General features: G+C 41.9%; 1 protein-coding gene across 1 annotated transcript in view; it reads right to left on the reverse strand.

Moving 5' to 3' along the window:
- Positions 1-458: 458 nt before the first annotated feature.
- ZNF365 (zinc finger protein 365) overlaps positions 459-27,065 on the reverse strand; it is a 35,006-nt gene continuing 8,399 nt past the window's right edge. Inside the window, exons 2-5 of the mRNA XM_077258775.1 lie at positions 18,134-18,874; positions 9,821-10,001; positions 6,711-6,748; positions 459-2,379 (exon numbers count right to left, since the gene is read on the reverse strand). Of these exons, the coding sequence (XP_077114890.1) occupies positions 2,127-2,379; positions 6,711-6,748; positions 9,821-10,001; positions 18,134-18,861 (1,200 nt within the window). The 5' untranslated portion in view covers positions 18,862-18,874 and the 3' untranslated portion in view covers positions 459-2,126. The remainder of the gene's footprint in view (positions 2,380-6,710; positions 6,749-9,820; positions 10,002-18,133; positions 18,875-27,065) is intronic.

Genomic DNA, 27,065 nt, shown 5'->3' on the forward strand with positions numbered 1-27,065 from the left:
AACACCATTTATTTTATTATATAATGTACTGAAAAAGTCATGGGAAGGAATTGATTGTATTTAAAAAAGTACTTTGCAACTTGACTGTTCAGGTCAGTACAATTATGGCAATATCACACTGATAAGGTTTTTTTTTATGTTTTAGTGGTTACAAGGATTCACAACTTTGTAAAAAAAAAATTGCTTGGTGTTGCCATTTTCCGAGTATAACTTTCTCATTATTCTGTTCATGGACCTTTGCGATGGCTTTTTTTTGTGTGGTGGGCTGTCATTTTTATTATGTTTACCCCATTTTTTTATGTATTTTCATCATTTTTCATTGCATTTTTCACCAAAAAAACTTAAATTCTACCGTTTTGATTGGTTTTTTTGCTTTACACTTTTGACAATACAGGAGAAATAATTTTATAGACACCAAGATATCAAATGTTTATTTTTAATTTTTTTTTTTTTTTTTTAACTGGGTCAAGGAACCTGATTTAAACTACTATAATTATTAATGTTTTAATATTTTTGTAGCCAATTTTTATTTCATTATAATTTTTTAGTCCCCCTAGGGACACTGAACTACTGATTAATTTTGATCACTTGTACTATATACTGCAATACTGACTGAAGTATATAATAAGATTACTGACTTCCCATTAGGAGTACCAAGATGGCGGCGATGGAGGCCTTGGCTTCGATGGCAAACCTTGGGCTATGCGCAATCGCATGTACGTCACATTTCGGGAATGGGTTAAAATAAGCATTTTATGAATCCAGCCATAGAAAAAGAGAGCTCATGCGTCCATCTCTGCACTCCTAGCCTGACTGACAGCTGTGAGATCTCTGTAGGGAGGAGGGACACTGATGAAATGTCAATCAGGCGAGGTAGGTGGAGATTCAGTAGCAGCAAGGAAGGACTTTAAGAAGATGTAAATCAGGCTAATTGGGTATGACTGAATGTAACATTCAAAAAAGATTATACAGTTATTCTGATAAGGGTTTTCAACGTAAGTACACCAGCATCTTCAGGTCAAAGAGATCTATTTAATAAAGTATGCAGATTGTATCTGGTGATAGAACTGCTTTAATATCATCCATTGGAACACCCATTTACGATTGATTGGTTTACCACTATAGTTATTGCACATTTGTAACAGAACTGCTTTAGACTAAGATCCAATGATGAGTATTTGGTGCATTTTCAATATTGTGCATTTTCAGTGCAGAAAAAAAATGAAATTAAAATTCCATCAAAGTGAATGGGATTTATAGAAATCTAAAGCCAGTGTTTTTTTTTTTTTTACGCAGCAGAAATTTACTTAAGTTGCGTCTTTGAAAATCGCAATGTCAATTCCTCTTGCAGTAAACGGATTTTCCGCATAGACTTATATGAGATGAGTAAAATCCACAGGTAAAAAATAATGTGGTTTTAGTGCTCTTACACAGGAAAAATGTACTAACAACACATTTAACCTGGGCATAACTATCAATAAGATTCTATCAAAGCTATGGAAAAGGAGGTATCCAAAACAGCTGTATTTAACACATGACATTCCAAAAGGAGATAAAAATATCATTAGAAAAAAAAAGCGGTAAAAAAACACACTAAAAACACACAAAAAAACAAACAAGTCTAGTTTAGCTAATAGTTACCGAATCGCTGTAGAAAATCTCCTACATCAAGAACTCACCAAATACTCATGGTGGGACTGTAGCCTTACACAGGTCTCCACAGCGGATGCAATGTCCGTCACTTTTCATCTTAGAATTGACAGAACTGTAAAACCAATGTCGTCCTATACATATAACAAATGATTCGAGTGTAGGAAAGGATTCAATTATCCATGAACGTAACCTTTACCATCGCTGTATCCATACCTCCACATACATTTCAATAAATAGCAATATCTAAAATAATATGTAAAAATAAACGCTCCAGCAGTTAAGTGTTCATGTGCAAATCGTCAACTGAAGGAATGATATGGTGTGAACATACAGTAGCAATATTCATAACCTGTCTCAGCAGATACTGGCAACAAAGAGCAAAGCTTTCCTCATTTACAGTTATACGGAGCCAAAAGTGCTCCCTCGAAAACAGAAAATATTTCTCTTTTTTTCTTACAAAATGTAAACATGATTTAATATTGTTTATATACATTATTACACATGCCTGCCTTTTTCCCCATTTTAGGCTTGCTGTGAACTTTTCGTCCACATGTGGTCGGGTCACTTTTCTTCTGCGGCTTCCATATATCTCTCGGAGAGTCACCCGACTCGTGCAATAATTTCATTGGCTGTATGCCTACACGATTAATGTAAGAGCGGCTTTTCTGTGCAGACTGAGGCTTCACATCATGGATGTGATTGACAAGGTGGAAATTTCCTCGACTCCTGCAAAACAAAGAATATTTAGTTGATATTTCAGTACATCGTGTTATCAGAGTAAACTAGTAAGCTGCAGCTTCATAAAGATTGAAGCATGGACACTGTACTGTATGTAAGGCCTGTTTCACACGTCAGTGGCTCCGGTACGTGTGGTGACAGTTTCCTCACGTACCGGAGACACTGACTCACGTAGACACATTAAAATAAATGTGTCTCTGCACATGTCAGCATGTTTTTGTGGACCGTGTGTCCGTTTGCAAAACAGGGAGACATGTCAGTGTTCGTGGGAGCGCACGGATCACACGGACCCATTAAAGTCAATGGGTCCGTGTAAACACGCACCGCACACGGATGCTGTCCGTGTGCTGCCCGTGTTCCGATTGAGGACCACACGGACCGTGCAGGAGACAGTGCTAGAGTTAAGCACTGTCCCCCCTGCGTGTGGTGCCAAACCCGGCATTCATTCCTTCTCCCCAGCAGCGTTCGCTGGAGAGAAGGAATGAAAAATCAATGTTTTGTTTTTTTTAATTATTTTTGTGTTTAAAATAAAGTTCCTGGTCACCTCCCGCCTCCCACCCCCTGTGCGCCCGCCCGTTGCATTAAAATACTCACCCAGCTCCCGCGATGCTTCCTCTCAGCGCTGGCAGCTTGTCCCGTGTGAGCGGTCACGTGGTGCCGCTCATTACAGGGATGAATATGCGGCTCCACCTCCTATAGGGGTGAGTTTTAATGCAATTTTAATGCAAGCGGGCGGGCGCACAGGGGGTGGGAGGCGGGAGGTGACCAGGAACTTTATTTTAAACACAAAAATAATAAAAAAACCTTGATTTTTCATTCCTTCCCTCCAGCGAATGCTGCTGGGGAGAAGGAATGAATGCCGGCTTCAGCACCACACGCAGGGGGGACAGCGCTTAACTCTAGCGCTGTCTCCTGCACGGTCCGTGTGGTCCTCAGTCGGCACGCAGGTGGCACACGGCTGCCGCACGTGTGCCACACTGATGTGCCACGTGAGCATACGGACACACGGATAACTCGGGTACCGATTTTTCCGGTACCGGAATTATCTGGACGTGTGAGACTGGCCTTAAAGGGGTATTCTTAAGTTGTGTCTTGAGCAGCTCTAAGCAATGCGTTCTCCTTAGTTTCCTTACTTCCTGGCTTCAGACAGGGCGACTCGCCTCTTCGTGTGAGTTCTGCAGAATAGTAGAACTGTAGTATTTGTAAGACTATTGAAGCTCAGCACAAGTTCTGCTGTAACACATTCAGGTATCAGTGATTTGTTCTGGAGTCTGCACTGTAATCACTGTATTTACACACAGAGATATGGTGGCCATTAATCCCTTCCCAACATGCGCCTAAGAAAGTTGTCGCAAATCGCTCCCGCGATACTTGGTGCATACCCGTGCACCATCGTCAAACCTGAGTAACGAGCACTTGCGTTCATCATTACGTAGGATAGATTATCAATATCATTATCCAGGTCAGCTCCCTTAAGACAATCCTAAGCCCAATAGCCTATAGAAGTAATGACAAAATGAAGGCCTGTTCTTAGGAAAGGTCATCAATATTAGAACATTGAGGAACTCGCCAGACTGCTGTTGGCTATTCACATATTGTCAATAGTTCAACCTCTACTGATCTATAAGTGATGGTCTATCCATGGGATGGGCCATAAATTCTGAAGAAAAAAACAGATAATACCAAAGGTATTCCTATAACTTGAACACTTAAGTATAATAAGCAAAACAGTACACCCTTATGGATTTTCATGCCTTCTTAGCAATACAGATACAATACCAAGCGCTGTTCTGTTATACAATTGAATTTTATTATTTAGTGATGCAGGCATTGGATGTGAAGCTTTTACAACCTCACAATATTTCTCGCTAACTGTGGTTGTCATTCTAGAAAAAGAATCAGTAAATGGGTTTATAAGTACAATGGATTTCATAAATGTTAGATTACAAATCAAGCAATTGAGTTAGGAAGCTATCTAAAGGAGAACTGTACAGTAACGACAGAATTGGATATACTGTATTTTTTTTATATTGAAGGGGTTATGCACTACTTCGACAACCCCTTATGAATCCCCTTGTTTAACCCTCCTGCAGAGTCGGCACTGCTCTCCCAGTAATCACTTGCCATTATTGTGTCACGCAATCACTGCAGCCAATGAGCCCTAGATTCACTCTCCCCTCCTACAGACATAACTGACATCTGGAGTAAGAGCTGCGGCTTCTCTCTCACTTTCTCCGTATGTCTTGATTTGTCCAAAGGAGAGGAGTGTGATGACAGCACTGATTGGCCGCAGTGATCGCATGACATAACAATGTCATGTGATCCCCAGGAGAGCTAATGCCAACACTGCTGGAATGCCGCCAGCACCAGAGGTGAGTATAAGTGTTATTATTTTACTGGGGGTAAACATAGGGATTGAGAAGGGGTTGTTTGAGTAGTGGACCACTCCTTTAGATCTGTCCCATGAAACAAATAGTCCTGTTCAGCGTTTTTTTTTAATAAGTCTGCATTGTGCTGATCCAGAAAGACTGTACTGGGCCTCTTGACGTAAAGGGATGCTGACATGACGGGGTTAAAGTGGGAATAAAGGGAGCTGGGTAGTTTATTGGGAAACTTAGGGTTAAAAAAGTCAGTGGTGGAGTTTAGGTTTGAACAAGAGAGAGGAGAGGTCAGAGGTGGGAGAGGGAGGGATATATAAGGGTCAGCCATCTCCTTAGGGGCAACCATTTTAGGTGACCATCAGCTAGTGAGAAAAGCTCCCACCCACTCTCACTTTTGATATAATATGTGTCATGGATAACATTTTTGGTGTTATTGTAAGTTTATATTTGTTGGTTGATTTTGGAATATCATTTAAATTATATTGTAGAAGTACGGCATAGGGGGAGGTCCTCAAAGTTAGTGGAGTTGGTTAACGGTGGATCAGTGTGAGGGATCTCAAGAGGTCCTGGACTTCCCCTGGGTGGATTTAAGTGGACGGGTTTTTAAATAATCCCGGGGAAGGGATTAAACGGTCCGTGGTTAACGGTGATGGACATTGGCCAGGTTGGTTAATAGTTGCCTCTGAGTTGGTGCATAGCGGCTAGAGGTAAGACATGACCTGGGGCCAAGGTGGGCTTATTAAACCTGCGGTTTATAGTTTTGGGGATTTGAGGCCCACCCCTCTGGAAGGTTATTGTCTACATTGTTTGTTAATAAATGTTAATAAAAGGCTGCAGTGGCCAGTTAACCCAATTTAAGTGTGGTGTGTTTATTTTGTAGTTTATAAGGTAAGACAAAGGAGGGGATTAAGAGGAGAGGGTTAAATTAAAGCTCACATGACTGGCAAATACCCATATGTCATGGGGTTTTTTTTAATGAAGGGTATGAATAAATGGAATAATTAGCTAAAGTGCCCAATTGGCGCTTATAATATCAGTCTGTGTGGTTATTCATCCAATTCCAGGATGAGATGTTATTTTATTGGAACTACAAGTAATTTCTACAAGCTCCTAGGAGAGCGAACACTTCTTGTTCAAAACTGTTAGGCATAAAGTGTGGGTTTGGGGGTACAAGATCTAGGTACTCAGGCTACATACGCCAAAGGCACCGCCTGGTAGTTAGTAGGTATCCCTTAAAGGGAACCTGTCACCCCCAAAATCGAAGGTGAGCTATGCCCACCGGCATCAGGGGCTTATCTACAGCATTCTGTAATACTGTAGATAAGCCCCCGATGTATCCTGAAAGATGAGAAAAAGAGGTTAGATTATACTCCCCCAGGGGCGGTCCCGCTGCGGTCCGGGTCCGATGGGCGTCGCGGTCCGGCGCTTCCTATCTTCATCAGATGACGTCCTCTTCTTGTCTTCACGCTGCGGCTCTGGCGCAGGGGTACTTTGTCCTCTTGAGGGCAGAGCACAAAACTGCAGTGCGCAGGCGCTCGACCTCTCTGAACTTTCCCGGCGCCTGCGCACTGCAGTACTTTGCTCTGCCCTCAACAGGACAAGGTACGCCTGCGCCGGAGCCACAGCGTGAAGACAACAAGAGGACGTCATCGTAAGAAGATGGGAGGCCCGGACCGGACCACGACGCCCATCGGACCAGAACCGGACCGGGACCACCCCTGGATGAGTATAATCTAAGCTCTTTTTCTCATCTTTCAGGATACATCGGGGGCTTATCTACCGCATTCCAGAATGCTGTAGATAAGCCCCTGATGCCGGTGGGTTTAGCTCACCTTCGATTTTGGGGGTGACAGGTTCCCTTTAAAATGACAGGTATTTACATTATGTTAGAACTGATAATGAGATTTCAGATAAACACACAGAATAATGTATACATACTGGCACTTGCTTTTCCGGCTAGCTTGAAAATGTACAACCTGATGGATGAAAAGAAAGGTTACATGTACATGATAATATAATAGAAAATCTCAATATTCCTAAGACTTTATTATGCAGGAAAAGCATATGGGTAAAGGCGCTGTCCCATGATTAAATAATACATTTTTGTTAAATCACACAAAACATTGTGACTCCCCCAAAATGTTGCACCCCCTCCGTTCACCTAATAAGCCCAGTGCCATCAGCAGGAATCACTCCACTGTCTGTGTACGAGAGCAAAATCTAGAATATTTGAGAAAATTAATTTTTCAATGATTACAATTGAAAAATTACTTTATTTTGCCTGTTCTACCCAAGAGACTTAAAAGGGAACCTGCCGCCAGGTTTTTACCCTATAAAGTAAGGCCGCCATCATTATGGATCTTTTTACAGCATACTGGAACGTTATTAATCCACTATGCAGCTCCCAAAATAGACCTTTTATTCTACTCACCAGTGGGGCCGTCGGGTCTGATGGGCGTCAATGGTCTTGATCCGGCGCTTCCTCTCTTCTCACAATTGTCATCCTTCTTTGCTGATTCATTTGGATGATGTGTCCTATGTCATCTAGACAGTGTCACCCATCGAGCTCCTGCACCGGTGCACTTCTCTGTGCAATGCCCTGGGCAGAGAAAAGTACTATAGTGCGTATGCACCAGCTTTACTTCCAGGTCATCAGCGTTCTTTGGCCTTTCCCAGCACTCTATTGTACTTTGCATTGCCCTCGGCATCATCCACAAGAAGCAGGAAGGAGAACGGCCATCACAAGAAGAGAGTAGGCGCCAGATCATCGGACCGGACAGCGCCACCTCTGAGTATTATGAAAGGTCTTCTTTGGGATCTGCAGACTGGATTGGGGAATTATTTTTTTTTACTGCATTCCAGTATTTTGCAAAAAAGGCCCTAATGGTGGTGGCCATACTTTATATGAGGAAAACTTGGTGACAGGTTCTCCTTAATACTGAAGTGTAGCAAAACCTGTTTAATGTTCAGCATGTCTTATAGCCTCTCCAATAGTAATCCATGGGCTTAATGTCACCTGACAATACAAAAGTGACATCAACTCCACAAATATGAACCCCCCACTTACCACCACTACAGGGCAAGTGGGAAGAGCCGGGCAAAGAGCCAGTATTGGCGCATCTAATAGATGCGCATTTTCTGGGTGGCTACGGGCTGCTATTCTTACCAGCCTGACAATAATAGCCCCCGGCTGTCTGCTTTAGATTGGCTTCTTGTCAAAAATGGGGGGGGGGACCCTTTGCTGTTTTTTTAAATTATTTATTTAAATAATTAAACAATCAGCGTAGGGACCCCTCTATTCTTGATAACCAGTCTTGCTAAAGTTGACAGCAGAGGGTTGCAGCCCCCAGCTGTGAGTTTTGCCTTGCTGGTTATCAAAAATATAAAATTATTTACAGCGCAGGAGCCAGCTGATGAATACTCCCATCAGCTGCTCCTGCTCTCACAGCTATCAGTGGCAGCAGGTTTACTTAGGTAAACTTGATGCCTACGATCGCAGCTGCGCGCTCACGCTGTCTTTTGACAGCGTGGGAACCGCGGCTGTCTGACTAGCGGTGATGATTTTACCGCCGATCAGAGGCAGTGTTTGCCGCATTGTCATGCACATGACAGCGTGGCAAACAATGGATGTTTGGGCCCCCCATTCAAGTGAATGGGGTTCGGGTTCTGGTCCGGGTACTGTTCTGGTAGCCAAACCCGAACTGTTTGTAACTATTCGGCCGAACCTGAACATCCAGGTGTCTGCCCATCTCTAATCATAATTTGTTTTTCTTTTGTCATATTTAAAAAAAATGGATCAGTTTCCATCAGTGTTGAAGATCAGAATTTCATCAGTTTATGATGTCATCAGCGTGCTGTATGACTTTTCATGGACAAAAGAGTTGAATGTGGGATTTTGATCCATGACTAGGATGAAAATCTATCATGTCTCCAATTTTTTTAAATTCATAGATAGTTGGTCTGCAAAAAAACTGAAAGTGAACATGATTGATATATATGGGAAATTGTTTGATCTGTGAAGCACAGATAGAACATGGTCACTAAAGCTGAGCACACTCATTTAAGACAAAAAAATCAGCCAAAACCATCAATTTTGGTGGGATCGGACAATTAACAAATAAGTATGATGGCTTCTGAATCTCTTACCACTGCAGTTGTGGATACAAAGACAGATCAGGCATGTTGTAATTCACAATGAACAGTCTTTTGTTTTCCCGAAAAATAACCCAGGGTTTGAAGGGCCAGCAAGTAACTAATTCCATTCTCCATAATAAAGAGGTTGTCAGCTCCAAATCGATAAGTTTACAGTCACTCAGTGACCGTAGACTTATGAATCCCCCCAGAGCATGCACTGTGCGCTGCGGGGCTTCGTCGGTTTCTGAGCCGGGAAATGATCTCTAAAAGGCTAAAGTTAAAGATGACACATTTCCTTTGTATTTTAGGCAAAAAAAAAAAGTTGTGATTTTTTTCATTTTAAAAATTACAAAAAAAGGAAATTGAGCTGATACAATATTCCTTCAATGATGGTGATAATTTATAATTTACCTGGCACGTTATCTGGTTTAATGGTTGCATTTTAAATATAAGCTGAGGCCGACCTCCGTCCAACAAAATTGTTTGTGATGTGTTTTATGTTATTTGGCTGAAGGGCAGCGAGCGGGCCATCATTGGGATTAAAATGTTGATTTCTGCCATTTTGTTTTTACAGCCATATGATCTTTAATTTTTTTAAGAATTTTTGTAGTTGGAATAATTTTTTTCATGGATAGTATGAGATATCCCACTGTTGGGAAAAACTGGTAATAGGGGGAATCTTATCTGTAATTGATCATTGTCCCAGGAGCTGTAAAGGAGCAGCCGGAACCCACTGAAATCCTTGTCCGTCCAAACACTTCAGTAGCAGCTGCGGGTCGGAGTCTGTACGATGCGTTATCTAACTCGTTCTTTCCTTAAGCCCGGTTGTTACAATACATCGGAGAACAGTTCGCTGTTATTTACAGGTTTATAAATATATCAACCTCAGAGAACTGATAATCACTATCTCTTACCATGGCATCCTCAGGAGCAGGCTGACTGTTTTTGATCTGGCGGTTTTGATAAAACTCCAATTGTTTCTCTGCAAGTTCCACTCTCTGCAGAAGGTTCTCGATAAATTGCTGAAGTCTTCTTTTCCCTCGGAACTCTTTTTCAGCAGCAGCTTCCAGAAAGTGATTAATAGAAACCACTTCCCTGTAAGAGAAAAAAATAAACTAAAACATGTCTATTCAGGTGGCTCACTGGGACACCCCTTCATGGATGGAGATTTATGGCTTATCTTGCAACTGCACATAGATAGAAAGACATAGTAAGTAGTGATGAGCGAGCGTGCTTGGATAAGGTATTATATGAGCATGCTCGAATACTGTGTTTGAGTCCCCGCAGCTGCAGGTCTCGTGGCTGTTAGACAACCGCAACATATGCAGGGATTCCCTGATTGTTAGGTAATCCCTGCATGTGTTGCAGCTGTCGAACAGCAGCGAGACCTGCAGCTATGGGGACTCAAACATACGAATCGAGCACGTCAAAGATACTCTATTAGTACTCGAGCATGCTCAGATAACACTTTATCTAAGCATGCACGCTCATCATTAAAAGGTCAATTACTCTGTGTTAGTGGGGGAAGTAGGACTCACAGGATTTTCAAAGCCTGTCATATACTTTTGATAGTTGTCGGCTTAACAGTAATCTCCCCACCAAATTCTCCTCCCCACCACCCATACACATATATGCTTACCTTGGCCTAGTATACATGATAGAAAGAGAGGGGTAAACCATTTGCAACGTAACTTGTCTAAGAACAAAAGGATCGGGCATGCTGAAATCCCACAGCCTGATCATTGCTCTACATCTGCTGCCGAGGGAAAGTCAGGACAGCAGCTGATCAAGTTTTATTGGTAAGTTTGGCTAAAATTTATCTAATGCGTATTGCCAGTTTAAGAGTCCAAACAGCAATTAAACAGCCCTGTACGTGAAAATAATTAATTAATATGCACACCACCTAAATAAATCCCAAAAGGACACGCTTTTGTGTCATGTGAATAAAATTCTTTGGATACACTGCACTGCAATGTAAAAATGACCTGTGCACTTCGCCTTACCTTGTAGTAATCCTATATACTGATAGAGAACACCTCATATGAAAATAAAGAAAAAACACCTTAAGAGGGTAATACCTTCACTGACACATAATTGCTACAAAAGAGACACTAGAAGGAGTAATTACCAATAATGCAAATTTTATTAAATCTTAAATAGTACTGACATAGAATATAAATCATCTAAAGATAATCACAGAGAGTACAAAACAGGTGGTGCAACCACCTATGAACCGGTAACAGCAGAATGAGAAATGCAGCATAACGACAGGACCGAGAAAAGTCCAGATCACACCATGACATAGTAATGTACACAGGGTGCAATACCACAGTAGAGGGACCTGAATGAATCCCTAATATAGGGTAAATAATAGAAATATGAATAAACAATAGTAGTGAGCCCTATTAGGGTAAATCTACACTCATGTGCTGGAGCGGCTGAAAAAGTGCTGCCACAACCCTATTATTGCACATATCCCACTGGCCCAAATACTACCAAAAGTGGTCCCAAAGATATGGTAAACACATGATACCTGCGGTCATGGTGGCCTGGATATGGTCCCGTCGTAAGGAACACCTCGACGCGCGTTTCACCACAACGGTGGCTTCATCAGGAGGTGATGAAGCCACCGTTGTGGTGAAACGCGCGTCGAGGTGTTCCTTACGACGGGACCATATCCAGGCCACCATGACCGCAGGTATCATGTGTTTACCATATCTTTGGGACCACTTTTGGTAGTATTTGGGCCAGTGGGATATGTGCAATAATAGGGTTGTGGCAGCACTTTTTCAGCCGCTCCAGCACATGAGTGTAGATTTACCCTAATAGGGCTCACTACTATTGTTTATTCATATTTCTATTATTTACCCTATATTAGGGATTCATTCAGGTCCCTCTACTGTGGTATTGCACCCTGTGTACATTACTATGTCATGGTGTGATCTGGACTTTTCTCGGTCCTGTCGTTATGCTGCATTTCTCATTCTGCTGTTACCGGTTCATAGGTGGTTGCACCACCTGTTTTGTACTCTCTGTGATTATCTTTAGATGATTTATATTCTATGTCAGTACTATTTAAGATTTAATAAAATTTGCATTATTGGTAATTACTCCTTCTAGTGTCTCTTTTGTAGCAATCTTGTAGTAATCCTGCCTGTATTATAGACCAGAGCTGCACTCACAACTTTGTCTATGGCCGCTGGAACCAACCTACAGCTTATGACTATACACAACCCCAACAGCTTCACTGCTGCAAAGGAGTGTTCTGAGTTCAGTGCATCACTGTCCATCATCTTGGACCAGTTTGTCCAGACGTCTGAATGCGCCCTAACAGCTAGTGACATATACACTAAGGCCGGGGTCACACTTGCGAGAAACTCGCACGAGTCTTGCGTCTCAATACCCGGCACTGTCACATGCACTCGGACCGGAGCACTCAGCTACATAGAAATACATGCACCGCACGCTCCTGATCCAAACGTACAATGTCCTGGGCATATATGAGACTGTAAGTTCAGGACAGAAAATCTGCGATCAATCCGAGCATTGTTGCCTCTATACCACCAGTGAAATACAGCTGTCTGAACTCGGCCTTAGGACTCTGATCCATTTCACTTTGCCTGTAGCCAATTCTTCATATATATATATATATGTTGTATATGAGCAGTGATGTGACGACAGCTGACACAATGAAACAGCAGAATCCTAACACTAAATACATTACACATTTTTAAGATTCCTGATGTTAGAATCGCTCACTAATTTTTAACACTTTAAATGATGCCAACTTAATGAACTTTTGCTTGTACATCATACCACTGTTTCCAAATAAAGCATCCCCCAATTGCCTCCGGTAACAAGGTTTTCAGCTTCCAAAGACCCGTAGTTATTGCAATTTGAAACTTATTTTGCACAACAACATATTTGTGCATTGTGCTTTTCTCACAATGGACAAATAAAAATCTGTATTTCAGGGGTGAAATACTTACAATCAGCAAATCATATCAAGATCTAGAAGGGTCATTGTGTGTGCAGGTCACACTTGTTGCAGCGCCTCTCTGCGGTACAATCTGGCGCTACATGGCTGTCTACATATATGACAAGTTGCTCCTTTGGGCATCAGGAGAGGGAGGCTCCGTTTCAAAGTGTAAAGTACAGGACCCCGAAGAAGTCACTATCCTCATCCCCTGATTTTCAGCTTTCAGGAGCCATTTCTTGATTCTTATACCTAAAAGCACACTTTATAGTTTTCTCTTTATTTTTCTTCATTCTTTATATTTTTCTTATTTTGTAGACTTTTTGGAGGCATTATAAAAACATAACTAGTTTTCCATATACCGTTATTGCCTTACACTGGAATATTTGGGAATTAGAAGGGTCTGATAGCTGTGGTCCCTGCATTCTCTTGCAGGACCTGTATTTTCAGGATTATAATATAGACAGCATAGAAAAACTGACTCTAAGGGTATGTGCACACGTCAGGATTTCTTCAGGAATTTTTGCGTTTTTTTTGCGGATTTCCCTGATAACGCTATAATTCTGCATAAAAAACGCATACATTATGCATCCTATCATTTAGAATGCATTCCGCATTTTTGGTGCAAATGTTGCGTTTTTTTCCGAAAAAAAAAAACGCATTCTGGAAAAAGAAGCAACATGTTCATTATTTTTGCGTATTTTTTGCGTATTTCCCATGAAATTGGAGTGTCAGGAAAAAAACGCAAAAATTCCGCAAAAAAAACCGCACAAAAAACGCGTAAAAAATGCGTAAAAAAACGCCACAAAAAACGCATGCGGATTTCTGGCAGAAATGTCCGGATTTTGTCAGGAAAATTTCTGCAAGAAATCCTAACGTGTGCACATACCCTTAAATAACTTTTAAAGGGAACCTGTCACCTCCAAAATCGACGATGAGCCAAGCCCACCAGTATCAGGGGCTTATCTACAGCATTCTGTAATGCTGTAGATAAGCCCCCGATGTATCCTGAAAGATAAGAAAAAGAGGTTAGATTATACTCACCCAGGGGTGGTCCTGCTGGGGTAGGCGTCGCGGTCCGGTCCGGGGCCTCCCATCTTCTTACGATGACGTCCTCTTCTTGTCTTCACGCTGCGGCTCCGGCGCAGGCGTACTTTGTCTGCCCTGTTGAGGTCAAAGTACTGCAGTGCGCAGGCGCTGGGAAAGGTCAGAGAGGCCTGGCGCCTGCGCACTGCAGTAGTTTGCTCTGCCCTCAACAGGGCAGATAAAGTACGCCTGCACCGGAGCTCCGGCATGAAGACAAGAAGAGGACGTCATCGTAAGAAGATGGGAGGCCCCGGACCGGACCGCGACGCCCATCGCAGCGGGACCACCCCTGGGTGAGTATAATCTAACCTCTTTTTCTCATCTTTCAGGATACATCGGGGCTTATCTACAGCATTACAGAATGCTGTAGATAAGCCCCTGATGCCAGTGGGCTTAGTTCATCTTCGATTTTGGGGGTGACAGGTTCCCTTTAATAATTCAATTAAAAAAAAAATGTTCGGTGTCGTAGCACCCGTAATGATGAACATGAGTAAGGGTGCTACGACACCTGCAGCGCTTAGCGCCAATTCACTCGCCATCATCTTACCAGATGATATTTGTATGAATTTTATCTGAATAAAGAAGAAGCTGTCCGTCGAGCTTAACTTCTTTCCTTTCTACTACTTGCAGAACTCTGCAAGCATGTTTTCTAAACTTTCCAGAGTCTGCAGCAGCGCCGGCACAGAGATCTCTGCAAGTGTAAGAACTGCTGTCAGACACAGCCCGACTCCCCATAATGAAGCCAGAGCATTGTGTATGGAGTGCAGCTTCCTGGCTACATGATTGCTCGGTCCAGAGTAACTGCAGTAGTGGTCCCCGATCTGCTCTGCAGGGTATCACAGGAAATGGTAATGCTCCAGTTAGTGTGTCAGCCACCGTTACATTGGAAATTAGACATAAAAAAATATAAATGTAATGAAGATGGAGCACCCCCATGGGGCCGTGGGGTACTCAGTACCCGGTCCTTCAGTTCACAGGGGGATGTCACAGTCACTGTGCCTCCTGGGTGTAAGTGCAGACAAGTAACTTGCAATTAGCAGTCCTGCCGGTCTCTGAAATAAGGCATAGAGGTCCTTACTCCCTCAGTGTTCCGGCTACCGGGATGTTGCGCCTCAGAAGGAGACAGCTTGAGCAGGGCTGGTCCCCTTCTGGTATCCTCTCCTTTGCTACGACTTCCTTCACGCTCGCTGTAATACAATTCTGCCTTCTGAATGTCTCTTTCTGACAGCTGCAGCCCTGAGGGCATGCACAGCTCCTTTGGACCCTCTGTCCACCTCAGACTACTGTCTGGAACCGACTAACTTTCCCTACAGACTACCAGTTATATATATATATATATGTGGGGAGTGACCTAATAAATAGGGTCAGGAGCTCCCCCTGGTGGCCTGGAGTGTGAAATGGGTTGCATGTTTGTGATACCTGGATGCAGTTATCCTTCTTTGCCTCCAAATGTAGTATCACTCTCCCCGAGAGGAAAGCAATACCACTGCGACGACCAGGACCCTGGGGCACTGCAATGACATGCCCCTTCCCCGCCCCACCTATAACCCAAATGAATATACTAAAAAGGATTTCACTATCCAAAAACCACAGTTACTAGCCCTACCCCTGAGGACCCCAAAAAAGGAGCAAACTGAAATGCAAAAAATATTTAATTAACTAGACAAGAAAAAAAGTGTTGTATCTTTTAAACCTACACGCAGAATGAAAATTGAAAATGTGTCTGTCTTCAAGAGGTAAAAACCTCTCAGTCTTGAACTGGTTAATCTGGGATTAAATACTTAGAAGGAGAAAAGATATGTATAAAGGGCTACAAGATTAGCCTAGATATCCTGTCTAAATTCCGAACATTCAAACAACCTGTACATGGAGCAGTGGCAGAGCCAGAGTACTCCGATGTGCGAAGTGGTGTACGTAATTCCTATTCATTTCTACGGGGGGTCCGGAGACCGCACAGACACACTCGGCTGTTTTTATAGTCCCATCTTCAGTTCACGGTTGCAGGATGCAGTTATAAACCATAAAAAGCCGAGATAGAAATAACCCTATAACAACGTGGCACTGGTACAATAATCAGCAAAGAAAATAAGGAAACATCTCATTAAAGAAACAAAATTGTGAAAAATTGGGGGAGATTTACTAAGCAAAATGCATCACAGCAGTCTGGTTCTATTTGTGCTAAAGAGCAAATCATGTGTTTTTACAATTGTAAAGCCTTTATATAGTCTACAAAAGTGAGGTAATAAAATGAGCGGACACAGACAGAAGAGGACCGCTGTGCAACAACAGTATACGGGTCCTGTGCAGTCCAATAATGTGACTGTGGCAGAAGCTGCTGGCTGCATTGGGAGTGGTACTGACCCCTTACCTCTTGGGCCCCAGTGCGGCTGCACAGGTTGCATCAATGGTGTGTCTGTCCCTGGTGCCAGCTACGTATATAAATGACATGTGCCATTGTTTGGAACCAAAATATTGGAGTAAAATATGCCACCCAGAAGGTGTAAGGACGGGAGAGGGACTGACGTGTATCAAATTACCACAGAGAGAAAACCTACATTTGATGCCTTTTCTACCTGTCTCAAGTGTCATGCAGTGTAAATATAGGACATAATTGTCTTCTACTGCATCAGATTTGTCTTGTGTTAGTATTTGTGAAAAAGGAGACAGGATTTAGCCCTCACTGACATGTACGGTAGGTAATTGCTTATACAGAATGTTTCCTCCTAAAAAGGACTTCACTATCCAAAAACCACAGTTACTAGCCCTACCCCTGAGGACCCCAAAAAAGGAGCAAACTGAAATGTCTAGTTTTTGATACATTTTCCTTTTGGATTCCACAAAAAAAGAAGAAAAAAATTACTGGCATCACAAAAAAATGCAAAAAATATTAAATTAAAGCAGCAAAAACGCAACATGTGGACATAGTCTTAAAACAGTTTTCTGTTTGCAAAGAGCATGTAGAAACAAGCAACTTTACACTGTTAATGGGTTGTCGGTCTTTTGAAAAAAATCTTTAGTCACTATGTGCACAGCAGGATTCTAAAGTATTGCTGCTAAAATCAGGTGGTAATGGGGCCTCAAGTATGTGCAATGCATTCTCCCATCCACATTCCGACTAGACGTGCGCGACCTTGCATGTCTAGTCAGAATGTGGCTATGCATATTGCATACTTGTGGACACATGACCGACTGCTCCCGGTGAATCTTGATAATGCGCAGTGTGCACACTGTGAGGATTCATGAGTTTGCAGTCACGTAGAGTGACTGCAGACCTTCGTACCAAACCTGGACAACCCTTCAACTGTTACTAAAACAAAAAGGTTTTTTTAATCCTATTGTTTTCTACTGGGTTTGGTTGGGTTAATCTCCACGTTTGTAATGTATCAGTGGTGCAGTGCTTACAAGCTATTTTCTGTAGAGCTTGTAAGTGCTGCTTTGAAGCAGGCTGGGTGACAGGAGCTGGCCAGCTTCAGTGCCCTTTCACTCCTCTGAGGAAGCAGAGGGAATGCTTACAGAATTGGGGGAGTTCGCACCATTCGGGCCAGGTATCCAACCAATCAATTAGGAATGCACTGCTCCCTGGGAAGCAGAGAGGCAAAGTTGTGCTCCTTAAAGACTGATGATGATAAAAACCCTTTAAAAAGGGGTTGTCTACTTGATCTTCATTTTAACAAATGTGTTGCAGATATGATTTTATTGCACTAAAATAAAAGTATTAGTGCCGCCTTCCAACAAACTGCAAGGTCCTCTTGCTGTTAAATGACTACTAATGGAGGAGCATGTGACCAGACTAGTCCATCAGTCCCCTCCTATTAGAAAACGCCTCACATGGGAAAGCTGCTTTTCCATTGGAGGCGGCTGATGGACAGGTCTGGTCACATGATCCTCCATCAGTAGTCATTCTGAGAGCAGGAGAGCTGTGCAGTCGCTGAGGAAGGCAGCCCTAACGAGTACAGGAGGAGAATCTGTAATACTTGTATATTAATAATTCCACAAAATTTCGTCCATATTTGTTAAAATAATAATGTGGACTCTCCTGCCATTGATAGGAACATACCACATAAAAAGAAATCAAAAGATCTCCATATCCTACAAAGAAACACCTTCATGGAAAGAAAATAATGGTGGCATTACTGTTTTTTTTGGGGGGCAGATTATGACTTACTCCTCCTTCCGTTGGAGCTCCTGCTCGGACTCGGTAAGCCGCTGACGAAGAATTGCGATCAGTTCCACAGCCACGTCCACTTGCCGGCTGAGCGCTCTCTCTCTGCGCTGCACTTCCTGCTTCTTCTGGGAAAGTTGTAGAAAGGCCGCACGGACCTCCAGAAGCTCGGAGGTTTTTTGGCAAAGTTCCTTATTGAGATTATCAATTTTCTTTTCTATGTTTTTATCAACGTTTTCCGTAAGTTGATTGAGCACAGACTTCTCTTGTGGGTCAAGCTGAAACTTAGTACTTGACATAGGATATCCAATGATATAGTGATTTTTTGTGGAATTGTCTGGCAGGGAGCTTTTAATAAGAGGGAAAGGCTTGTCCGAAAGGATCTGTATGGGACTGCTGGCCTTTTTGTTCTCATTTTTCAAGTCACAGTAAGTTGATGATGAGCTTTTCTGATTGAGCGCATCCTCGATAGATTCCATATGCTTCTCATTGAGAGGTTCTGTTGAGTTTTCCAGATCAGCCTCTTTCAGTGAACAAAATACCCCTGATTTTCCCCAAAAATATCTTTCATCATAAGTGTGCATATAATCCAGATGCGCTCTCAGCGAGGATAGGCTTTTGAAACGCGCATTTTCACCACATTGTGGGCAGCGAAAAGGCTTATATAAGTTACCGTTTCTAACGGAGTCCTGCCACGGGGACCTGCCGGCTTCAGAGGTTTTCTGTTGCATTACACCAGCCAAACTGCAACATATAAAATAAGACATGTCAAAATATTTAACTGGTGAACTACAAATAAAATTAATACCGTACTTAAAGGTCCATAATGAAAACACCAATTAGGTGGCTCATTGAGCGAGAAGTCAATGTAGTGTGAGCAGCATGCAGCTAAAGTGACTTTTTTGCCAATTGGGAAGCACCCACACAGGCTTGTTAGAACTTTTCTGCTGTACGTGTGGCACAGAGCTTTTTCAAGAGCTTTTTTACTTCTTGAAAAAGCTCTGTGCAAAACGTACGTTAGAATGGAGGCTCTCATTACAATTTACTATGATGGTGTATTTTAGTTTAGATTTATATCCTTTCCTGTTAATCATGGGTATCCCAATTTGTGTAGTATTTATATACACTTCCATAAGCACCTTGATTAAACTTTAGCATTTATATATATCTACAATTTCACCATGTACATTCATATAATTATAATCTACTGACACACTTTTATAGTGGGTTGTTTACTCTTTGTCTGTTAATACTGCTATAATATGTACTATGTGGCCCGCTACCTGTTTTTAATACTTGTGTATATAAAAATATTTTAATACTTTGTTCAATAAAAATAATTTAATGACTCACAGTGGACATACAGTATATATTCTTTTAGAAATTGCATGTGGCAGGGAAGTCTTGATATAGGTATTAAAGAGGTTGTCTGGGCAAAATGAAAAAGTTCACCGGTGGTTTGGAGTTGCAAAGAAATAATAAATTAAGTGATACTCACCTATTAACACCCAACTGGATCCAGTGCAGGCCGCTCCAGAGTTTTCCCTAACATTGGAAGAAGAGACATCACCATTCCACTAGCAGCAGGATTTCTGCAGCCTGTGATTGACTGCAGCGGTCAGGTTACTTGAACAGCACATCATTCCAATGTCACGCTGCTCAAGGCACCATAGTGCTACAGCCGCAATGGACCTGCTGCTGATGGAACAGTGACATCTCTTCCTGCAAAAGCACACACCATGGAGCGGCCTGTGTTGCATACGGGTAGGTGCTGATGAGCATTAATTAGTTTAATTTTTACAACTTTTCATTTTGCCCAGGAAACCCCCTTAAGCATCCTGGTGCCTACAATTCTTACTGTAATGTTAAGTAAAAAAAAAAAATCACACCTTTTATTTTCTGCATCTCTGCTAGTCTTCTCAGTAATATTCTCTAGCCGTGAAGTACTTGATATGTAGTTTCTGACTTTTATAAGCTGTGTCTATACCCTCCTGTTACCATTTATTGGCAGCTTTTTGCGTATGCACAGGATAGGCAAAAGCTGTTAATTAATGGTGGTGGGTTGGGATATTCAAAGTTCATCACTGAAAAGACTAGCAAATTTACAGCAAATAAAACAAATATTTCATCAATACAAACAGTGCACAGATTTCAATACAGATTCTCCCACTATTAAGGCTGGTTTCACACTTGCGTTTTGATCTGCAGCGTTTTTAAAAAAAACGCAGGTGGTGAAAAAACGCATGTAAACGCGCTTAAACGCTGCGTTTTTTAAACGCATGCGTTTTTGCATTGAAAAAAAAAACCGCGGCGTTTTGACGCGTTTACATGCGTTTTTTCATGCGTTTGCGTTTTTGAAACACATGCTGAGAAGTGTGTGACAGCTGCCAATCATCAAAATCAACTAGAAAACCCACTATAAATAGAAATAGCTAGGGTTAGGGTTAGGGATAGGGTTAGGATCCCTAGGGTTAGGGTTAGGGGTAGCTTTTTATTAGAAGAATGTCCTGGTCACCAGGTCACTGATAAGCCACCCCCCACCATCAAGGTGATAAAAGGATCCAAACCCTAACCCTGACAAGCCAACCCCCACCATCAAGGTGATAAAGGGATCTAAACCCTAACCCGCCACGCCCCACCATCAAGGTGATAAAGGCATCCAAACCCTAACCCTACCCCTAACCTTGACAAGCCACCCCCCACCATCAAGGTGATAAAGGGATCCAAACCCTAACCCTAACCCTGACAAGCCACCCCCCACCATCAAGGTGATAAAGGCATCCAAACCCGAACCCTACCCCTAACCCTGACAAGCCACCCTTCACCATCAAGGTGATAAAGGCATCCAAACCCTAACCCTAACCCTACCCCTGACAAGCCACCCCCCACCATCAAGGTAATAAGGCATCCAAACCCTAACCCTAACCCTGCCCCTAACCCTGACAAGCCACCCCCCACCATGAAGGTGATAAAGGGATCCTAACCCTAACCCTACCCCTAACCCTAGGGATCCTAGGGATCCATAGGAATTGGCTATTATGTTGACCTGGTGACCAGGACATTCTTCTAATAAAAAGCTTTGTTCAATGTGGACACCCCAAGATATACGGTATTGCTATAGAGTACTGAAAATATAAACTCGTAGAGTATTGACTGTCATATAGGGGTAGGGTTAGGGTTTGGATCCCTTTATCACCTTGATGGTGGGGGGTGGCTTGTCAGGGTTAGGGTTTGTATCCCTTTATCACCTTGATGGTGGGGGGTGGCTTGTCAGGGTTAGGGGTAGGGTTATGGTTTGGATCCCTTTATCACCTTGATGGTGGGGGGTGGCTTGTCAGGGTTAGGGTTAGGGTTAGGGTTTTCTTGTTTTTTCTTGTGTTTAGGGTTAGGGTTTTCTTGTTTTTTCTTGTGTTTTTATATAAAAACGCATGCGTTTTTAATGCAAGCAAACGCATGTGCTTAAAAACGCATGCGTTTACATAGACAGCAATAAAAAATTTTGCCGCTAATAAATGCATGCGTTTTTTTGCGGCAAAAAAACGCCGCTAGAAATTACTACAGGTTGCATTTCTGCAACTAAACGCATGAGTCAAAAAACGCATGCGTTGCCGAAAACGCGTCAAAACGCATGCTAAAAAACGCATGCATTTTTAATGTTAAGTATAGAAAAAAAGCATGCGTTTTTTAGCGCTAAAACGCAGCGCACAAAAACGCAAGTATGAAACCAGCCTAAGACAGGAGATGGCAGTTGGTGCTCATAAAGTTCTATGGAAAACTGTAACTGTCATTTCAGGAGAACTTACAGCAGAATGTCTGTGCCTTTCTCTAGCTCCCCCCTCCATAGAATTTTTTTAAAAAAAACTTATCTCCTATATCATTAATAGAAAAATCTGAATTCTCTGAATTAAGTTTTTTTTACCCCTGAATTGAGATTAAAATAAAAAATCAATCCTGGAGGAGAAAAAAAGCAACTTCATAATATAGATTTATTACTTATTTTCATACATATTATTGATTTATTACATAAAAAAATAAATAATGGATACTCTTTGAATTTATATATTAATATTTGGGGCTCAAAATCTTTTTGCAATTCAGTTTCATTAAACATTTTGCACTGCTTGGCTTTTACAGGTTCTTTGTTTCTCTGCACATTTCACTTTGATGTGGTCATAAATCAGCTGAGAAGAGCTCAGAAAAGACAGATAAGTAGAAACTCTTCAGAATGAGCTCGCTGGCGGATTCTCAGATAACTTTATTTGCTGTCAGGACTACATCACAGAGGCTATAGAAAGCAACAGGGCAAAGCCTTTAATGAAACTCAATTACTAAAATGATTTTTAGCCAAAAATACATGTCTGAATTTATAGAAATGTCATGCCCACTGGGTTTTTTTTTCACAGTGTATAGTGACCTGCGGTACGTTTCAAATCCGCAACATGTCAATTTCTCTTGCCGGTATGCTGAGTTTTATGTGCAGGTTTTCCCCATAGAATTCCATTAGATGTTGAAATTCCGCAAGTAAAAAAATGCAGATGCGTTGATAGTGCGCTTCTGCTGCGAAAACATGCAAAGAGCACATGAAATCCGCACATGCCTGTATCAATAAAGTTTTGTGAAAACCAAACACCAGGAAGTATCAAAAACAGAACAGCTTTATTACATCACATATAAAAAAAAAGACAAAAACAGCAGCGTCAAAAACGCATGTAAATAGATGCTCTCAAAAACACAATGAAAAAACGTAAGTCACCTAATTTACATAATAGGTCCAAAAATGGTGCAGAAGATCTGCAACATCAAAACCTCATATACTTATTGTGAGAAAACAACCTAAGTAAGAAAACAAATTGGGCGGAAAAAAATCTCATAAAGATGGAAATAGCACATTGCAGCTACACTGAGACTCATTACTAAGCAGTAATGTGCCGTACAATCTAATAATTCATAGTTACCTCCCGATTGTGCTGCCCAAGATCTCACCGACCAATGTATCGGTACATCCTCTACTGGTCAAGACAGGCATGTAAATGCTGCAGCCAAAACAACACAATCGTGCGCAGTGATTGGCTGCAGCAGTCACATGTTTGTTGATGCCAATCACTGGCTGATTGTTCATGTCATTTGTAATTATTTTCAATAAAGTTTTTGTATTATAATCTTCTAGTATTTGTGGTTTTCCCACAACTCTTTTTTATATGGCTACTAGCTGTACTACCCGGCTTCGCCCGGGTTAATGACTGCTGTTAGCAAAATAGAATGTGTTAACAAAAATTTATTCTGCACACAAAAACCACAAAACAAATAGATAGAAATGTAATTATTAAAAGGCAAAAACTAAGCAAATAGAAGCATTTCACAACATATATTAGCTTTGTTATACTGAGAATGTCTTTGTTGCCTATATTAACCAATCAGAGCTCAGGTTAATTAACTGTAGCAAAATAGAAGCTGAGCTGTGATTGGTTGCTATTGGCAGCCTGATAAATCCCCAGCCAACAGGAAGCCCTCCCCCCTGGCAGTATATATTAGCTCACACATACACATAATAGACAGGTCATGTGACTGACAGCTGCCGTATTTCCTATATGGTACATTTGTTGCTCTTGTAGTTTGCTTATTAATCAGATTTTTATTTTTGAAGGACAATACCAGACTTGTGTGTGTTTTAGGGCGAGTTTTATGTGTCAAGTTGTGTGTGTTGAGTTGCGTGTGGCGACATGCATGTAGCGACTTTTGTGAGATGAGTTTTGTGTGGCGACATGCGTGTAGCAACATTTTGTGTGTTGAGTTGCATGTGACAGGTTAGTGTAGCAAGTTGTGTGCAGCAAGATTTGTGCATGGCGAGTTTTGCGCGTGGCGAGTTTTATGTGTGGTGCATTTTGAGTATGTGCAAGTTTTGTGTGAGGCAACTTTTGCATGTGGTGCAACTTTTGTACATGTGGCAATTTTTCTGTGTGTGCAAGTTTTGCATGAGGTGAGTTTTCCATGAGGTGAGTTTTGCACGTGTGGCGAGTTTTGCGTGAGCCTAGTTTTGCATATGGCGAGTTTTGCATGTAGCGAGTTTTGAGTGGTGACTTTTGTGTTTCGACTTTTATGTGGCGAGGTTGGTGTGTGTGTGTGGTGAAATGTGTGCTGAGGGTGGTATATGTGTTCAAGCACGTGGTAGTGTGTGGCGCATTTTGTGTTTGTGTTCATATCCCCGTGTGTGGTGAGTATCCCATGTCGGGGCCCCACCTTAGCAACTGTACGGTATATACTCTTTGTCGCCATCGCTCTCATTCTTTAAGTCCTCATTGTTCACATCTGGCAGCTGTCAATTTTCCTCCAACACTTTTCCCTTCACTTTTTCCCCATTATGTAGATAGGAGCAAAATTGTTTGGTGAATTGGAACGCGCGGGGTTAAAATTTCACCTCACAACATAGCCTATGACGCTCTCGGGGTCCAGACGTGTGACTGTGCAAAATTTTGTGGCTGTAGCTGCGACGGTACAGATGCCAATCCCGGACATACACACATACATACATACACACATTCAGCTTTATATATTAGATATACCTGTATGTAATCTCCTGTATATAGTATATACCTGTGTGTCATCTCACCTATATATAGTATATATCTGTGTGTCATCTCCTGTATATAGTATATACCTGTATGTCATCTCCTCCTATACATAGCATATACCTGTGTCATCTCCTCCTGTATATACTATATACCTGTAGGTAATCTGCTCCTGTATATAGTATATACCTGTGTGTCATCTCCTCCTGTATATAGTATATACCTGTATGTCATCTCCTCCTGTATGTAGTATGTACCTGTATGTCATCTCCTCCTCTATATAGTATATACCTGTGTGTCATCTCTCCTGTATATAGTATATATCTGTGTGTCATCTCCTCCTGTATATAGTATATACCTGTGTGTCATCTCCCCTGTAAATAGTATATACCTGTGTGTCATCTCCTGTATATAGTATATAGCTGTATGCCATCTCCTCCTGTATTAGCCCTCGTTCACACGTTATTTGGTCAGTATTTTTACCTCAGTATTTGTAAGCTAAAATGGCAGCCTGATAAATCCCCAGCCAACAGTAAGCCCACCCCCTGGCAGTATATATTAGCTCACACATACACATAATAGACTGGTCATGTGACTGACAGCTGCCGGATTCCTATATGGTACATTTGTTGCTCTTGTAGTTTGTCTGCTTATTAATCAGATTTTTATTTTTGAAGGATACCAGACTTGTGTGTGTTTTAGGGCGAGTTTCGTGTGTCAAGTTGTGTGTGTTGAGTTGCGTGTGGCGACATGCATGTAGGGACTTTTGTGAGATGAGTTTTGTGTGGCGACATGCGTGTAGCAACTTTTTGTGTGTCGAGTTGCATGTGACAGGTTAGTGTAGCAAGTTGTGTGCAGCAAGTTTTGCGCATGGCGAGTTTTGCGCGTGGCGAGTTTTATGTGTGGTGCCTTTTGAGTATGTGCAAGTTTTGTGTGAGGCAACTTTTGCATGTGTTGCAACTTTTGTGCATGTGGCAATTTTTCTGCGTGTGGCAATTTTTCTGCGTGTGCAAGTTTTGCGTGTGGCGAGTTTTGCACGTGTGGCGAGTTTTGCATGTGGAGAGTTTTGCGCGTGGCGAGTTTTGAGCGGCGACTTTTGTGTTTCTACTTTTATGTGGCGAGGTTGGTGTATGTGTGGTGAAATGTGCACTGAGGGTGGTATATGTGTTCGAGCACGTGGTAGTGTGTGGCGCATTTTGTGTGTGTGTTCATATCCCCGTGGTGGTGTGATTATCCCATGTTGGGGCCCCACCTTAGCAACTGTACAGTATATACTCTTTGGTGCCATCGCTGTCATTCTTTAAGTCCCCCTTGTTCACATCTGGCAGCTGTTAATTTGCCTCCAACACTTTTCCTTTCATTTTTTCCCCATTATGTAGATAGGGGCAAAATTGTTTGGTGAATTGGAAAGCGCGGGGTTAAAATTTCACCTCACAATATAGCTTTGACGCTCTCAGGGTCCAGACGTGTGACTGTGCAAAATTTTGTGCCTGTAGCTGCGACGCCTCCAACACTTTTCCTTTCACTTTTTCCCCATTATGTAGATAGGGGCAAAATTGTTTGGTGAATTGGAAAGCGCGGGGTTAAAATTTCACCTCACAACATAGCCTATGACGCTCTCGGGGTCCAGACGTGTGACTGTGCAAAATTTTGTGGCTGTAGCTGCTACGGTTCAGATGCCAATCCCGGACATACATACATACATACATACATACACACACACACACATTCAGCTTTATATATTAGATTATTATGGTGCGTAATCACCTACTAATGTCCTAAACCCTGAGTATTGTATTGATCACTTTTTATACACCAAATTTACCTATAGACTCATACAAGTAGCTACATTTTGCTCTGCGTGTTTGTAATTTCAGAAGGGAGGGTACAGATACCAGCAGCACTTTCTAGGAGAGCAGTCACAGGGCGTCAGTTAGCAAATCCATCTAAAAGAAAATCTGTCTTTACTGCCTAAGCCAGGCCATGTGCACACGGTGAGTATCTGGTGAATTTACCTCAGCATTTGTAAGCCAAATGTAGACAGGTTTAAAAATTCTGCCTCTTATTTTTATTTTAAATTATGCAGGATGATTTTTTTTGTTTTTTCAGAGTCGACAACACTTTGATTAAAAAAAAATACAAGATTACAAAACTTTTTATGCTTTGCAAGTAAATAATGAAGGCCTTTATTTAATGCAAACAAAGATCTTTTAAAAAAAAAAAAATAAGTAGGAATTACTATGGAGACTGAAGTTGGTGTTGTTAAGCCGGAGTTAGAGTAAGGCCGGTTTCACACGTCAGTGATTCCGGTACGTGAGGTGACAGTTTCCTCACGTACCGGAGCCACTGACACACGTAGACACATTGAA

Source organism: Ranitomeya variabilis, chromosome 4 (assembly GCF_051348905.1).
Source record: "Ranitomeya variabilis isolate aRanVar5 chromosome 4, aRanVar5.hap1, whole genome shotgun sequence".
NCBI lineage: Eukaryota > Metazoa > Chordata > Amphibia > Anura > Dendrobatidae > Ranitomeya > Ranitomeya variabilis.